The following is a 15681-nucleotide window of genomic DNA, read 5'->3' on the forward strand; positions in this document are numbered from 1 at the left end:
AGAGAGAAGAGAAGCAGTGAGTGTCTTTAGTTTGTTTGAAAGTCACATTTAGTGTTGTTTCCACATGATTAGATCTCAGTACATACCTGGTTCTTGAACTATATATGATGCACCACAAGATCCATCTTTATGGTCATCAAAAGTGATTTCTGCTTTGCTTGGGCCTTCTACAGCAATAGACAGTCCTCCAGCTCCAGCTTCCCGTGTCCATATGCTGAACTCAGCTGTTGAAGCACATGGGAGCACACACAAGAGTAAGTCTACTGTTGCTGCTGGGTTGCAGCTTCCTCCTAACAGACTAAAGTTCCACATGAGCATACTTGAAGAATAGTAGCTCATCCCACCATCCTGGGAGATACTGCTTAGCAGTTTCTCCACGAGGCTCCTGTTAGCCAAAACACTGCACTGAAGACCTGCACACAGCAGATTCTGGAGCGCAGTGAGAGCAGAGGACTCACCTGGAACACCTGTCTCTCCACGCTCCAGCCCTGGGCCTCCAGCTCTCACTTTATGGGCTCCTCCCTCGCCCAGTGGGCCCACGGTGAACTGGAAGGGGCTGCCTGGCACTGGCTGCCCCTTGTATTTGACATCCACAGTGTGGACCCCCATTTCTTGTGGCACAAAGCGGACACAGTAGGTATTTTTGTCACACTCTACAATTTCAGCATCAAAGTTTCTCCCAGAGGGACTGGTTACCTGGGCTGTCATATCAGCACAGTCAATTTCTAGCAAGAAGAGAATAAAAAAAATGCACATTAGAAAGTGACAAAGGGTTTTGGTACTTTGCTTTTGGAAGCAAGACCTGAGCTCAAGTGATTACCCAGAACAAATAACAGAAGAAGCACGCAGATGCCAGTCTGCATGCTCAGCTACATATCTGCTTCTGAGCAGCAAACCTGGCCAGCTGCAGCTTCCCAGGTGCTACAGAGGCAGATGAAGTGGCTGGGTAAGTGCAGCCAGCTAAGCCTGGCCTACATGATTCACAGTTTCCAGACAGCAGTACAAACATTTAACAGCCAACAAGATGATCTTAAAACCCTGGAGCCAGAGTGAGCTGTGCAGTCCCTTCTTCAGCCTGCTGTACACAGAATAAATTAATTTAAGGCCTCCCCATTATTTATTTCTCCATATGTTGATCATGGTTATGCTTATTTTTAACTGTTTGGAAAGACACATTAATAGTGTTCCATCCCTAAGCTATATTACTACAAGGATGTCTTTACTACACTTAAGTTCGTATTTTCACTGCTTCACGTACACCCATGCTACGTACGTGCAAGGTGTGGTTTTGGGGTTAAGGATGTTGCTGCTTACCTGGGATTTTTAGGTTCAGATCACATATGCTTCCTACTGTTGCAACAGAGGGAGCCCGTCTTGTTCGTGTGATGCTCTCCTTAACTCTTCCTTCACCACTTATCTTCACACTAAATGGGCTGCCTGTAAGTATCACAGCAAGTCATTTCCCCTCTGCTCATTACACAGTCCATTGAAAGCAGAAATGAAAGCTTCCTTGACTTATAGGGGATCATAGGGGAACTTTTATAGCCAACCAACAGTCAGGTCCAAGTCAAATACACCTACATAAACCAGAACAGTTTCAGATGCTTGCTCCTTGGGGAAGACTTCCTCTAATCTTTGGGATTTATGGTCCAAGCCAGATCACACAGCCCACCCACAGTTCCAGAGCACTGGTCAGCCAGCTAAGACTTTTGTTGTACTAACCAAAAATCTGCCCAACACTTCTGCTTACCTGGAATATGTTCGTCTGCAAATTTAGTGGACACAATGTACACGCCAGGTACAGTTGGAAAATAGGACACTTTGCAAGTCCCATCTTCTAGATCTTCAGTTTGGATCTCCACCTTGCTGGGTCCTTCAACTGCCAGTGAGATCCCACCATAACCTATGATACAGGTAAGTTAGCCTTGTATTTCCATAGCTTTACTCTAAATCTGACATAAAATAGTCCAAACTCATTGCAGGTACTAACTGGTAGGTTTGTATTATAACGGACATATGGGAGTTGCATGATGGCATTTCTGTACTCTTAATCAGTCAGATGTCCATGGCACAGCATGCATTCAGCTCTTAAAATTCTCTGACCATATCCCTTTTATTTTGTTAATGTTGAAAAGTTATCTTCCAAGCTAAACAGTTATCCAGGGGTCCATATTAAACCAAGAGGGAAATAAATATCTTCCTCGTTTCCTTCTTGCTGTACCAAATGATACTAGAGCCAGCACCATCAAATGAAAAAGTTTCATCAGTGCCCCAGTGATAGTCCCTGTTGGCTATCAGGGGACTATGTAACAAAGATATGAGCCAGGACCTTGCAAAGCATATTCTAAATTAATACCACTGTCTGTGGTTAATAACTGACAATGACGACTGTGTTTAATGGCAGCTGCTGCTTTGCAGCTTGTGACCTGGTGGTTGCATGCCAAAGGAGGCAGTGCTTTCATATAGAGTCAATACACATCTCCCAGCATCTCACAGTCCCTTTGTGTGAGGGAACTAACCTGCATCTCTTGTGTCCACAATGAAATCACACATTTCAAAGGTTCGTCCTTCTACTAAGCCACGTCCAAAAACTCTTGCCCGTCTGGCATCCCCTATCTCAGACTGGACCACCATGATTGTCACAGGGCTGTTTGGTACATGGCTCCCGTTTTTCTTGATGCTAACCAGATGCTCTCCTACTTCCCGTGGAATGAATGAGATGCCTACAAAGCAGAGAAATATGAGAAATTTATTCAGTTTTTGTTCATGTTATAGTTGATTTAAATACCTTAATCACACCAAGAAATTAAATACTGGAAAAGCACTCTCTTTACTCATGTTGAAATGCTGCTCTCTCAAGTGGACCACAAGACCATTCATGTATGCTGACAAAAACCACTTCAATCACAACCTGGCACGTCACATACAAGCTAAGACAAGAGGTCAGTCTTCATACTTTTCTGTCTTTGGGCAACTGTAGCAAACACTACCAACTACTTGGTTGGACAACACTCTTCTGGGAAGGAGCACAGAAGTCAGTCATTTTACACAGCAAAGCAAACTGGAGTAAAGGCTATCATAGTAATCTCAGAGCTTACCAATGTGGTTATTGGGCAGCCTCTTCAGAAGACAAGGCTCATCACGACCAGATGGGGCTTTAATGCTGGCTGTTAGGAGACTGAGATCAGTTTCATTGATGTCCAACATGAAGTCAGCAGCAGAACCAAGCTTAACCTGAGACCGTCTTCTGTTATCATCTGAATACATAAAAAGAAACAAGTTACAAAACATTACAAGGTGAAGTACAGAAGAAGTCAGAGGACTTCAAATTCCTGCCACAAATCAGGTTTCACATACTAACAGAAGTTAATTTTTAATATGAAGTGCTTCCAGGAGTTTAAACTTTATACCTGTGATCCTGGCTGTGAATGGACTGCCTGGAATGTGTTTGTCATTGTACTTGACCAGGATGCTGTAGTTCCCAGGTAGAGTAGGCAGGTAGGTGACTGTGCATGTCCCATCTTTGTTATCAATGCAGCTGATCTCTGCTTTTGAAGGTCCTTCAATAGCCAAGTCCAGCCCACCTAGGAAAAAAGAAGAGTGGCACTTCTGTAAATCTTTGTGAACACCAAGTCCAAAGACTTGGTCCAAAGAGAAATATCCAGTACTTAGCACTGAAAATGTAGCTTAAATGTGTATTTTCAAAGGACAGCAGCAAAACCAGCTCAGGCCAATATATTAAGGCCACAGCTCTATTCAGTCTGTTATATTTACTTAGCAGTGATTCCTCACCCAGTCACCATACACTAGATTTAAGCTGCTTTCAATTTATTTTTAATTAAACAAATAATTTGCACTCTGTACCACAGGATACATCTACTGCTCTCAGGAAGGGGTAACAAAACAGTTTTTACTGCAAGCTACAGCCTGATATTTGCGCAAGTCATTTTTATCACATCAGAGATTCATAGCTGGACAGATGAATGCAAATTAAAGCCAATGTGCACTGCACTGTCAAGAAGCTCCTAGTTTAGGGTAGGATCAGTTTAAAGAAAAGACTTACCCTCTCCTGCATCTTCTGTGACAATGGTGAAAGTTGCTGGTTTATTGGCAACCCCATAAATGAGGCCAGGTCCGTAAGCAGATACACTGCCGCTGTTGGGGTAATTGACATAGAACTGCAGAGGGCTCTCTGAAGAAAAAAAAAAACCCCAAAAGAAGCACTTTTAAGGATGAGTGGTCTAGACAAGAACTAATACCCATGTTCCTGAATGCTCTTTTCATTACATGGTATCTGAAAAACTTTATTGTAACTGTAATGCACTAAAAACTAAATAAGCTTCCGTTTCCATCCTCAAAAGACACTTCTGGACAATTTGTGCCACATGCAGTCATGGAAGAGTAAGTGTTACACTAGTTACCAGAGATAAGCCTAAATGATGTCGTAAAGGGTCTTGTTCATTGCAAGTTTATTTTTAGCACATTAAATCAGAACATGACTCAGAAGCAGGCTTTCATTTCAGGCACTGAATCTGAATTTTGGTAGCTCTGAATTAGCAACTAGCACAGCACATTGTCTGACTCAATGAACCTGAACTAGCATATTTGAAGGGTATCCAAAAATGTATTTGCCAGCCTCAGATTAGCTAAGCTGGTGCACAAGAACAAAAAGTACAGTCACCAACAGCCAATAATGGTTTCAAAAAAAGGCACAGATAGCTCTTCAGCTCTACAAAGTTAGATTTTGCAGCTGAGACAGTAAAAAATTTGATCCATGACAATCTTCAAAAAAGAAACATTATGGCACATCATCTTTCTATCCCAGCACAGGGTAATGGTCTTAGTGAACCAACAGATCAGACAGGTCAGCACCTATGGAGGTGCTATATCCATAAAGTGCTGAAGGGACTGAAGCAGCACATCATCATGCATGCATCACATCATTGAGCTCCCTACTCCAGGCCAAGTTATCCTGTGTTTCTGTACCAACAGAACCAGCAGTCCCTCTCAGGCAGTGCTGAAGGTATTTTGTCTCATGTCTACACATCCTTCTCCAGCTCTGCCCCTCTCTGCCCAGCCCCCCACAGCTGGCATGCCCGGAGAACCGCAGGGCAGCCACAGCCTCCAGGCGAGGCGGTGCTTCCGCTGGGGAGCTGCTGAAGCAAGGACAAAAGAAGAGAAATGGAATGAAAGGCAGTGGTTTCTATTTGTTAAGAAGCAGCCAGGAAGAAAGAAAGATTACAGCATAGTGTGCATGTGTGTTTTATTTTATTGCAATCAGATGGAAAGAGTAACTATAGTGTTTTAGCCAATCAGTTCTCTCCACAGATTGGAGATTTTTTGCCAATGCAGTTTTAAGGATAAACACACACTGTAACCAGTAGTTTTGCTGAGCACCATGGCAGTAAATTTCAACCTGAAAAAACTAGTAGTTAGAAAATTGTATGTTTCTTCTTCATAATGAAATGCCACAAAAGCTAGTTTCTCAAACCCAAAATCCATTTTAAGCCTGGCTGGTACTATTAAACCACAATGGAAGCTCATATGTGCCAGCACTTACTCCTTTGCTTCAGTTCTCTCTGGACTGCTTGCAGAGAAAGGGCTGCTGAATGTTAAAATATCCTGGGCAGGTCTTTCCACACCATATACAACACAGCTATAGAACATCAGCAGGACTCTGCACTCAGATTTGCATCACCTGCTTTGTCAGACTCACCTGGGATGTGATTTCCCATGTATTTTATGTGCATTTCATGCAGCCCAACCTCAGTAGGAGCATATTTCACTGTTACTGTGCCATCTTTGTTATCCACGATATCTGGTGTATCCGTCTTTCCAGAGGGCATGTGTACTTCACCTACAAAAGGCCACCATGGGAGTTACAGAAGGAGAAGCTGCCTGCTTCCCCTCTCCCACCCACAGAGAATTGTCTAGCCATTTTAAACAAGCATTTAAAATTGTTAAATTCCTTACCCACAGGCACAAATAGGAGACTAATGGGAACACTAACCAGACATGTTTTCTACTTAAGCTACATGAATACAAGGCAGTGGTAGACATCTGGCAAACAGTCCTGTGACCTTACAAACTCTACAGGCAGGGCTGTTTGCTGCAGCTACTGAGCTTTCCACAGCAAGCCACAGAAAAAGCACTGATCTACCTCATAGCAAGATGCTCCCTCTTCCGCTGCACTTTTGGAAAGGAAATATTGACTGTTCCTTCAAGCTGGGACAGGCCAGGGTTTGGGGTGGGAATGGTGAGCTAGGGGACAGAGCAGGCACAGGCCTTGTGTGCAGGAGCTTAGTGCAACCAGGGTGCTACTGGAGCAATGCTCTCAGCTGCCAGATCTGTAGAAAAGGGTCACCTGCTTTGGAGAAGGCATGTAACAGGAATGCAGAATTGACTGCTTTACAGCATCTGCATGAAAGAAACAATGGAGCTTATCAAGGATGAATGTAGCTGCTCCAGAAGGGAAAAAGCATCAACGGGCCCTACAGCACAGTAGCTCACAGCCTAGCACTGAGGGCCAAAGCAGCACCAAGAATTCCCTCATTTAACTCAAACCATTGAAGGGGCGTATCCTACTCATCCTCAGCGATTGTCACTCCATGTGAAATTAAACAACTAAGCTGCTGGCAGGATACAAACCTCCCCCACACACTGTGGTCGAGACCACCCAGTCTGTTAGCTGCAAACGGATAAACACACTAACAAAAAGCATAAACCTCCCTGAGAGGCACTCCAGGTACCTGTTATTTCTCCTTTCCTTACAGCAAATGGGATAACCATATCAAAGGGCCTGAACCCCATGCCATTCATGTCTCCAACCGGGACATAAGCTTCTTCTGTAACCTAAAGCAAGCAAAAAGATGGGTCACTTCAAAAAGGACAGTACAGCCACATGAGAACTGAGCAACTCCACTGCAAGCAAAAGCAGAAGAGAGTGTGCGGTGATTATTGCAGCCAGCCAAGGACTGGGCTCAACCAGAGCAGTGTCCGGCCAAGCTCTCCTTCACAACACCACACCGCAGAGCAGAGCAAATCAAACACGGCGCGGATGGAAGACATGCTGGAAAAAAGAGAAAAATGGAACACAAAGGGATGGAAGACAATGTAGCACACACAAGACCCAAAGTGGCTCCATCTGAAAGGATTTAGTTGCTTAAGGCCTGGAAGAGAAAGTGATTTTTAAATGGGGCAGAATGATTGCAACACAAAATGGACAAAAGAAACAAGTTTCACAATGTGACTCTGAACTCAAGACACTGCGATTTTACTGGGAAAACAAAGCGGTGCACTCAGGGTGCTTTTGCCAACAGTAGACATTTCAGAAGTGGAAGCCGTGGGTGCAATGATCCTCTTCATGTTTACATGAGTTTATTTGGAGATTCCCTTCAAGCAGCAAAGAAAAAACAAGGTCTGGATCCCAAGAACAATTGATGAAACAGAAAGAATGAACACAATGACCAGAGTGATTAAGCAGTCCCAAGAAGCAGGCTGTCATCTGAAATGGAACACAGATGGGGAAAAAACAGCTGAAAAATGTAAAAATTGTGTACCCAAGGGCGGAATCCGGGCGGTGAAGCGCCCACTGGCTCCTGCGACCGTGCGGCGACATCATCTGCATCTACAGCCTAGGCAGGGGTAGAGGCAGGTTAGTTGTTATTAGATGTTATTCTGGCATGGAGGCATTCCCACCTTTCACAGTTCAGTACACACTGCTCCTTCCAGTTCAACACCTTCCTCCCACCATGTATCCCTCCCAGTCCTCTCGCCATAGCAAAGACCTGGATCCAGTCAGGGAAGCTGGGAAACTCCCCTTATCTGCAGGTGCTAGGGGAAGCTACCAGTGGCACAGCAAAGGGACAAAGCCAGTGTATGCTACTGTTGAAGGCTTCAGAGGGAAGCTGAAAGCCAAGCCTGAACACTGGTGGAATTGAGTATCAGAGTTGTTTCCTATGGGACTGATACAGTGAGGGAAGGGAAAGGTTTAAACCCAAGATATGAGTCTCCAAGTAGTGCGCAGCGCGATGTGCCAGCTGGGAGGCAGGGGAGCCGGCTGTCGTGGGAAGGCTGCTCCGGCTCATGCAGTTGGGTGAATGACCCAGCCCACATCCAGCCATAGCAGCAAAGCCATTCTTCTGATTCATAGCTGGGACTGCGTCGTCAAGACACCAAATGTGTTTTCCCTTGGCGCAGCCACTCTTCTCACCAGGCATGCCAAGAGAATGACTTGCGAATTCCCATCTCTCCCATTACAACACAAGTGGCTGGGGCTGACACACATGCAGGCAGCTCCCCCAGGCTCAGCCATCCCATCCCCTCCTGCCCCTTTATACCACTGCAAAACACCCTAATGAAATAACCCACTGGAAACTTCTGCATGGATGGACTCCTCTAAGAAAACCGATGCAAAACAGAAATGCTGCTGTTTCGGTGCTCTGTCCCCAGCTGAGACACACAAGTCAAACATGTACTGTATCAGTCAGCTAGGAAGTGGGAATTTTGGCTGGCCAGGATTGGGCTCCCTGACCTCAAGAGGCATTTCCTGTGGTGAGCCTTGAGCAGTGACCAAGGGAGTCATTTCTCTCAAGGAAATCTTCAGACACCTGAAGCAATCTGCCAGGATGACAGGTAGGAAGAGCCAGTGTTCCTGGCCCCATGGACTCGCCCATGAGCTCCATCTAGACTCGGCCCAAGTGCAGTCCTGTGATTTCATGGACCGAGATGCACTGGAAGCTGCTTTGGCTGAGATTACAAGATCAGGAATTGTTTTACCAACGTAGAGAGCTATTTTTCACAAGAAGGGCTTCTGTGAGCCCTGAGAGGCACCTAGTCTGCTTCTCAGGGGGCTGGGGTACTGTTTGCTAAATGTGGAGTACTGCACATTGGAAGGAAGGTAATTAGAAGGAGGGGGAATTTGGCTATAACAGTTTAACTAGCACTTACAAATCATTTTTAAGTGTGAGCTAACAGTCTGCTTCCCTGGGATCTGTCAGCAGAGCGTTCCTTATTTTGGGGTCAACTTAATAAAAAGTGAGAGACAGAGAAGGCAAAGCACGGTATCTGACAATGGCTAACGTAATTAGTTGTAGAAGCTGATTACAACCACCCTTACATCATTTAGAAAAAGAACTACATAGTCAGGAAATGAAAAACAAATTTCTTCAGAGAAGCCAAGTCTTCATCCTCTAACGGCTTCTATCCTGCTTCACTTAGCTGTATTGCCTGCTCAAAATAAGCTCTGCAAGAAACATGGATTCATTAGCTCCTGCTAGCCTAATAAATGTCTGAACAAACATTTACACACAGAGTTAACCTATTGCTAAATAAAACAGGGCAGCAGGAATCTGAGTGGGAGGTACTTCTGGAGCAGAACTGGCTTACCATGACGGTGAAAGGACTGTTGGGAATGTCCACCCCACCAAAGCGGACATAAATCACATAGGTTCCTGGTTTGGCAGCAGTGTAGAAGATATCGTAAGTCCCATCCTCATTTTCAACAACATCTGCTTCAGCTTCTGTCCCATCTGGCGTGAGGACGGTGCACGTCACTTTTCCCTTCCCTGCTGATTTGGCATCTACCACAAAACCAACCTCCTCACCAGTCTTCACAGTGGGTGCAATTCCAGGACCTACAAGGCAATTTTTATTACAGAAAGTGTTCAGAGGACAGTTTTCCCAGGCAGGCCGCCTGTGAGGCGCCTGGGGAGCACAGCACCAAGACATTGGTCCCAGAGACCCACAGATATGGTTTTGGGAGCAGATGTACAACAAGGGACATTTTTAAAATTGGTCAGCACAGCGGTATGCAAAAGCTGGCTACCAGCTCTCCCTCTCCTCTGCAATCAGAGAGGCTGGATGGGAACAGAGAGGAAAAGAGCTAAGTTTGAAGAAAGCAATGCCTTAACCCATACTCTTATCATCCTGCTCCTTTATGCAGAGCTAAAGACACTTTCTTCTGCCCAGCCAGCAACTCAGCTGCACTGCTTTAACATAAACCCTCCCTGCGTAAGCAGCTATAAAAGGGCACAGTAGCAGCCATGGCCACATTTCCTCCACCATTGTCCACAAACGATTTTCCACTGTTCTGCCACACATCCCAAAAAAAGAACATCATGCAACAATGCTCAAATTGTAGCAATCAGATCTAGCTTGAAGAACACTGTGTTTAAATGAGAGCTATTATGTCTTATTTGCAGTAGTACATACTGAGTACTCCTTCTTCTGACCCGCACTTGTTACCAGGTAAATGGCTCTTTTTCAAGTGGCAACAAACCTGCTGGTTTAATATCTTGGCAGTATTCCAGCACTTACTCCTACAGTGATTGTATTTCAGCTTTACAGCACTGAATCAGAAGCACTTCTTCGAAAGGGGAAATTTTAGCTGGCATCTGGCAGCAATCTCCATCTCAGCTGCTTTAAATAATTAGTGACTTGAGTTACTTGGAAGAGTATCAGATTTACCCATTAAAGCATCTTTTAAACAAATTTTGAGGCAAAGGGGATACGTCTTTTTTTCTTGCATTGTGCCAGGAATGTATTTCTGTTTAAAACAACTTGAAAGCAGCCAGCTCCTGGACAGGCCTCAGGTGCACTGTAACTGCACGATGCCCAGGTCCAGCACAATGCCCACATACTCTCACAGGTCTACAACAACAGATTAGGTTTCCCTGTTCAATTTGGACTTGCCTAGTTTATTTATTTATTCAACAATCAGGGGACTTAATGTTCAGTGGCATTCCTGTAACTAGTTCCTGTCACTCATGCTCCCTGCCTCCTGGGAGGTGGGAGCACAGCCCAAAGCCACGTGATGAACACCCATCCTGAGAACAGGTAAGGGGCAAAGCTGCGTGCTCCTACAGCAACAAATCTGGAATCCCTCCCATACACGAAGGCAATGTTTTTTTGAGTCATAGTAGTATCTTATCTTTAGGTTCTCTTCCTCCCAAAAGCCTGTTTAGACCCAAGCCAACCTTGACCAGACAGAAAAACAGCAGACACCTCCACTAGTAACAGCCAGACTAAACAAACTTCGCGAATATAGAAGCAAATTGCCAGCTATTTACATCCTCAGAATTAATTCTGTTCTCACTTGAAATGAAAAGCTTCTTGCAGTACAAGGAGCACGATGTAGTGGACACACACATATGTGTTATTTTTAAATCAACCTCACTGAAGTTCTCAGCAGGATTTATCAATGCCAAAATAAGCATCAGACAGTTGCATCTGGCTGTTTACAACAGCTCAGGCAGTTTGACAGATTTTGCTGGAGGCTGCAAGAGATCCCTGCTCACCCACAGCGCGGACACTTTTTTATCTTTAGGAAAATCCCTTCTTTAAGAGCAGCCAGATTACACAAGTCTCTAGCATGTCTTCTACACCCATCACATCAACTGTACCACGCTCAGAAGGCATCTTTACACACAGAATAAACAGCAGCAAAGACAGGAGTCAGACACCCACCCGTGGCCAAACATTTGCTGGCATCCCCAGCTGGAGATGCCCGGATCCGATAGGGAGAGGCTGGGATATCATCTCCACCATACTTAACGCCAATCGTATAGCGGCCTGTTTTGTCAGGAACATAGGTGACTGTGTAAGTGCCATCCTTGTTGTCATGGATGTCCACTCTCTTGGGTTTGCCCTCTTGGTCCTGAGGAAAGCAAACCAGAAGATTTAGGCACTATGAAGGTTTTGAATTTCTTTAGCTGGGCATCGAATCTGTTCACAACCGTACATAGGTGGTTTTAAACAGATACAGAACTGCAGCTTTTTGAAGTTTAATATATTTCACTCACAGACTAGAAACAAAAATAGACTATTAGGAGCAGAAAGGTATCAGACCACTATAAAACAATCAGTGCTATCATTAACTACTCTTTGGTTGATATGAGAATGCTAATAAGAGCAGCAGGCCATTTAAATGAACTTTTTATTAATTGTAGGATGTTTCAGGTTTCACTGTCATACTGCTATTTGAAATGAAGAACACTTCCCAAGTCCCTGAGGCACAGCTGGGGAGTCACACTGTGCAGCTCTGTCCTGAGTAAGCACTGGGTAGCCTTGGGCAGCTGCTCCTTGAAAGGTCTGAGGGCAGGGGGAAGCTTTACTGGAGTCTGCTGTTAACCCTCCTGCAAGAGGCATCCCGCTGCTAGCACACTGCAAAGTCTACAGTTAAAAGGGTCTATGCAGCCCCTTCAACTACCATTTCTCATCAGTTGCAAATCACAAGGCATTTTAGAAAGTCTTCCAAGCCTGCTTACAGGGAACTACATGTTGACTCCATTCTCTATTTTATGACTTAACACTGCCTGGGGTACAGTACAGGCTGCAAAAGAGTTGAGATTTTAGGGACAGCACAAAAGAGCTTACTTCTTACAGGAAGGCTTGTGAAACATTTGACATTTCTCATCAGCTCAGAACAAGATGCAAATGCTGCTAGGAGGATCACCTATGCACTTCCACCATAGAGGACTTGTGGAACTTGATCTTCAAAGCCCTGGCCAGGCTGGGAGCTCTGATAAGCATTTTGGATCCTTTAAGGGCACACTTGTATGCCAGAATAATGGCAACTGCTCTGGTGCACCTGAGTAGGCATTGACACAGGACAGGAGCAAGAATGCAGAAGGGCAAGTACAACCAGCCATGCCATGACCTAGGCATGCCAGAGCTGAGCTGTGTTTTATGGTCCACTAACCAGAGACCTTTTTGCCAAGGCCACAGAGTCCAGGCACCAGAAACTTAAGAAAGAGTAGTAACAAAGATAAGTCAAAACATTCCTGCAGTATCTCCTTAAGCAGCTTATGACTTCTGGCAACCTTGAGGGAGATGTGCATAGTAATTTATCATAATGTAATCCTCAGAGTGGTCATTATCTCATGGCCTTGCTGAACTACACTACTAGAAAAATGTCTCCATTTCAGATGCAAGCATTTCACAATCTTGCAGAGTGTAAGGGTAAACAAGAACCAAATAGAGCCAGCTGATGACTTTAAGACAGAAGTTTCATAAAAGCACTCTCAAGAGCTTCACAAATGGAATGCAAGACTTTCATGTACCAGACCTTAGGGTCCAGCCAGCAGCCCCACTTCCAGGACACTGGGCATGTTAGGATAAAGCTGTGGACATTTCTGAAAGGAGACTCGTGCCCACCTAGAAAACACATTTCCTGTCCCGCTTGGTTTTGTTACTTACCGTGATCTGTACAGCCAGAAGTCCCTGCCCAGCATCCTTAGCATCCACAGCGAACTCCACAGGCAGGCTGGCTAGAATGCCATAGGAACTGAGCCCTGGTCCACTTGCTGTCACTTTGCTGGCATCATATGTAGGAAGCACCTTCACCTTGAAGGGACTTAAAGAAAAACCCATTATTTACCCTCCTGCCAAGTCAGTGGCTGATAGTTGCTGCAATACACACTGAGGTACATATGGATACACCACTCCTACAGCATCTGCTGCAGGGGCAGTGGGCCCAAAACACTACTGAACCCTGAAGTCATGCAAGGAGCTGCACTGGTTAAGTAGAAAGGACCACAGCCAGTCCTTTAAATGGTGGTCATGAGCTCAGAGAACACAACTGGATTGTTAAATCTTCAGCTCTCCAGTTTCTCTCATTGCCTTACCTTCGAGGGATCTCTTCATCAGCATATTTGACAGAGATCATGTAGGGTCCCTCCTGCATAGGGGTGTACACCACTGTGTGGGTGCCATCTCCATTGTCTACCACATTAACAGGTCCCACAACTCCTAAAAAAGCAACACATTTTTTCAGCTATTTTTGTGCTATTAAAATACAATCATTTGCTGCACAAAGCTTCAAGATGCACTGCTCATTTACAGCTGGCAACAAGCTGAATTTCAATTTTTTTTTTTTTTTAATGAAAGCAGCAAGCATGGACCAATGATCACTTTCCCTTATTTTGTATTCAAAGCCATAGACTTGAGATAGATTTGTTATCCACTGCTCTCTGGGCTCCCATCTTCTTGCTGTAAACAAAAGCTAGCATGAAAATACTGGAGAAAGATCTGCCTTTCTGTACAGTCTAGGTCAAGAGCAACTGCTAAAAGTGCATTGAAGATCTTTCAAGACAGAAAATGAGTAATGCTTGTAATTGTCTGAACTATCTTTACAAGATTACATATTACTGGGATTCACTGCACAGAATTGAGCCCTAAAGCGAGTTGGTGTGTAGCATTCATCAGCTGAGTCTTTCACAATCAGGTGTTTGGAAAGGCAGGCTCGCTGCCTAGGCAGGAACACCCCGCAAGCTGCCAAAGACCTAAGAAAGCAGGATCAATTATTTCAATTTGCATTAAGCTAAATCTACAACAGATTATGTGACATATCAGTTCAGATCAACACACAAAGCAGTCTACAATTACAAGTTGGCTTTAAAACACAGAATGGATTAGAAGTAAAGCAAGCACAAAAGAAATGTATATAGCTGCCATGCAAAGCCTAAAAGCAACACCGTTGGATCCCACTCCCTCCTCCAGATGATTCTTGCTGTTGCCAACTGGATTTCCAAGAGCCAAAATTGCCAGTAGTTAGTGAGAGCTCAAACCTGTCTCAGTGTCACCCTTTGGACCACCTTTAAAGAAATCCGAAATTGCTTTCAATGGGGAGCGCCATCCCTGGGAATCCGTCTCATCCGCTAGAATTAAAGAAGTGTTACCTGAGGGGCACCTGCACAGTGGGACCTAACACTCTGGTGAGGAGGCAGCTCTCAGCTCCCAGCAAGGTGAGACTTGCAGACAGCAGTTACTCACTGCCAAGATACTGTGTCACTGAGGCATGGCTTTCTAGGTTAATGCAAACACCATTAATGCTATCACTCGAGAGCCCTGTTGCTCTCTGGGGACCACTGAGCAGTTTCACCATGATTTAGAGACTCCTGAAATCCAGGGACACAGGTTCCCCAAGTCACCGTTCACATGTTAGACTTTCGATTTATTTTTTGATGACTTAAACTAATGCACAATTATTCACTGGTGACGGCTACTCACATTACTTCTCCCAGCCCTGAAGATTAGGCTAAAGCTATCAAAGACAGTGTCTAGCTGTCAAGGGGCAGGATGAACAGGAACAGAGGGAAATGCTGATTCAAGTGGCATTGTTACCTTTGCAAGCAGGGCCAGGATGATGTTACCTGCCCAAACACAGATGTGGGCACAGCCAGATGGAATACTTTGGTTCTTACCTCTGGGTCCTGTCACCACCACCTCAAGGGGTGCTATTCCTGCCTTGCTGGCGTCTACAGTGAAGGACTGTGGGATTTTGGCTCGAACGGCTGTTCCCAGACCTGGTCCTGCTATCTTCACCTTGCTGGGATCCACAACATCCTGCACAGGAACCTTGAAAGGACTGCCTGGAAGTTGACAGAGCAAGTGTTAAACACCACAAAGCTAACAGTTACAGAGAACAAAAAGGTTTTTTTCCCCCTACTTTTCTTTACACATTTTTATTTCTATCAGTCTGCAGGCAGGAATGACAACCCCACAGACTCCACACTACCCCTCTGCTTCTGCAAAAGCCAGAAGTGTAATGATGGAGCTTCTATATTTTCACAGAATTGTTGACAACAATTCTGTTCTGATCCATCTGCTTCTCACACCTCAGGAAGAAAAACAAACATGAAAGAGGCCAGAAGCACAAGTGAAGCATCCCAGAGGCAACAA

At 44.8% G+C, this 15681-nt stretch overlaps 1 protein-coding gene across 5 annotated transcripts in view; it reads right to left on the minus strand.

Annotated features, from left to right (window-relative positions):
* The window catches only part of FLNB (filamin B), an 86671-nt gene that overhangs the window by 9477 nt on the left and 61513 nt on the right, over positions 1-15681 (minus strand). For 2 of the 5 annotated variants that reach the window (XM_085072652.1, XM_085072648.1), the window contains exons 27-43: positions 15204-15371; positions 14568-14657; positions 13626-13749; positions 13198-13354; positions 11467-11656; positions 9388-9635; positions 7560-7634; positions 6750-6852; positions 5717-5857; positions 4064-4192; positions 3411-3584; positions 3099-3257; positions 2520-2723; positions 1751-1903; positions 1315-1437; positions 459-725; positions 87-224 (exon numbers count right to left, since the gene is read on the minus strand). In XM_085072652.1, the coding sequence (XP_084928778.1) occupies positions 87-224; positions 459-725; positions 1315-1437; positions 1751-1903; positions 2520-2723; positions 3099-3257; positions 3411-3584; positions 4064-4192; positions 5717-5857; positions 6750-6852; positions 7560-7634; positions 9388-9635; positions 11467-11656; positions 13198-13354; positions 13626-13749; positions 14568-14657; positions 15204-15371 (2643 nt within the window). The remainder of the gene's footprint in view (positions 1-86; positions 225-458; positions 726-1314; positions 1438-1750; positions 1904-2519; positions 2724-3098; positions 3258-3410; positions 3585-4063; positions 4193-5716; positions 5858-6749; positions 6853-7559; positions 7635-9387; positions 9636-11466; positions 11657-13197; positions 13355-13625; positions 13750-14567; positions 14658-15203; positions 15372-15681) is intronic. The other 3 variants (XM_085072649.1, XM_085072650.1, XM_085072651.1) reach the window with 3 other exon arrangements.

This window comes from Lichenostomus cassidix, chromosome 12 (assembly GCF_008360975.1).
Source record: "Lichenostomus cassidix isolate B80296 chromosome 12, HeHo_3.0, whole genome shotgun sequence".
NCBI lineage: Eukaryota > Metazoa > Chordata > Aves > Passeriformes > Meliphagidae > Lichenostomus > Lichenostomus cassidix.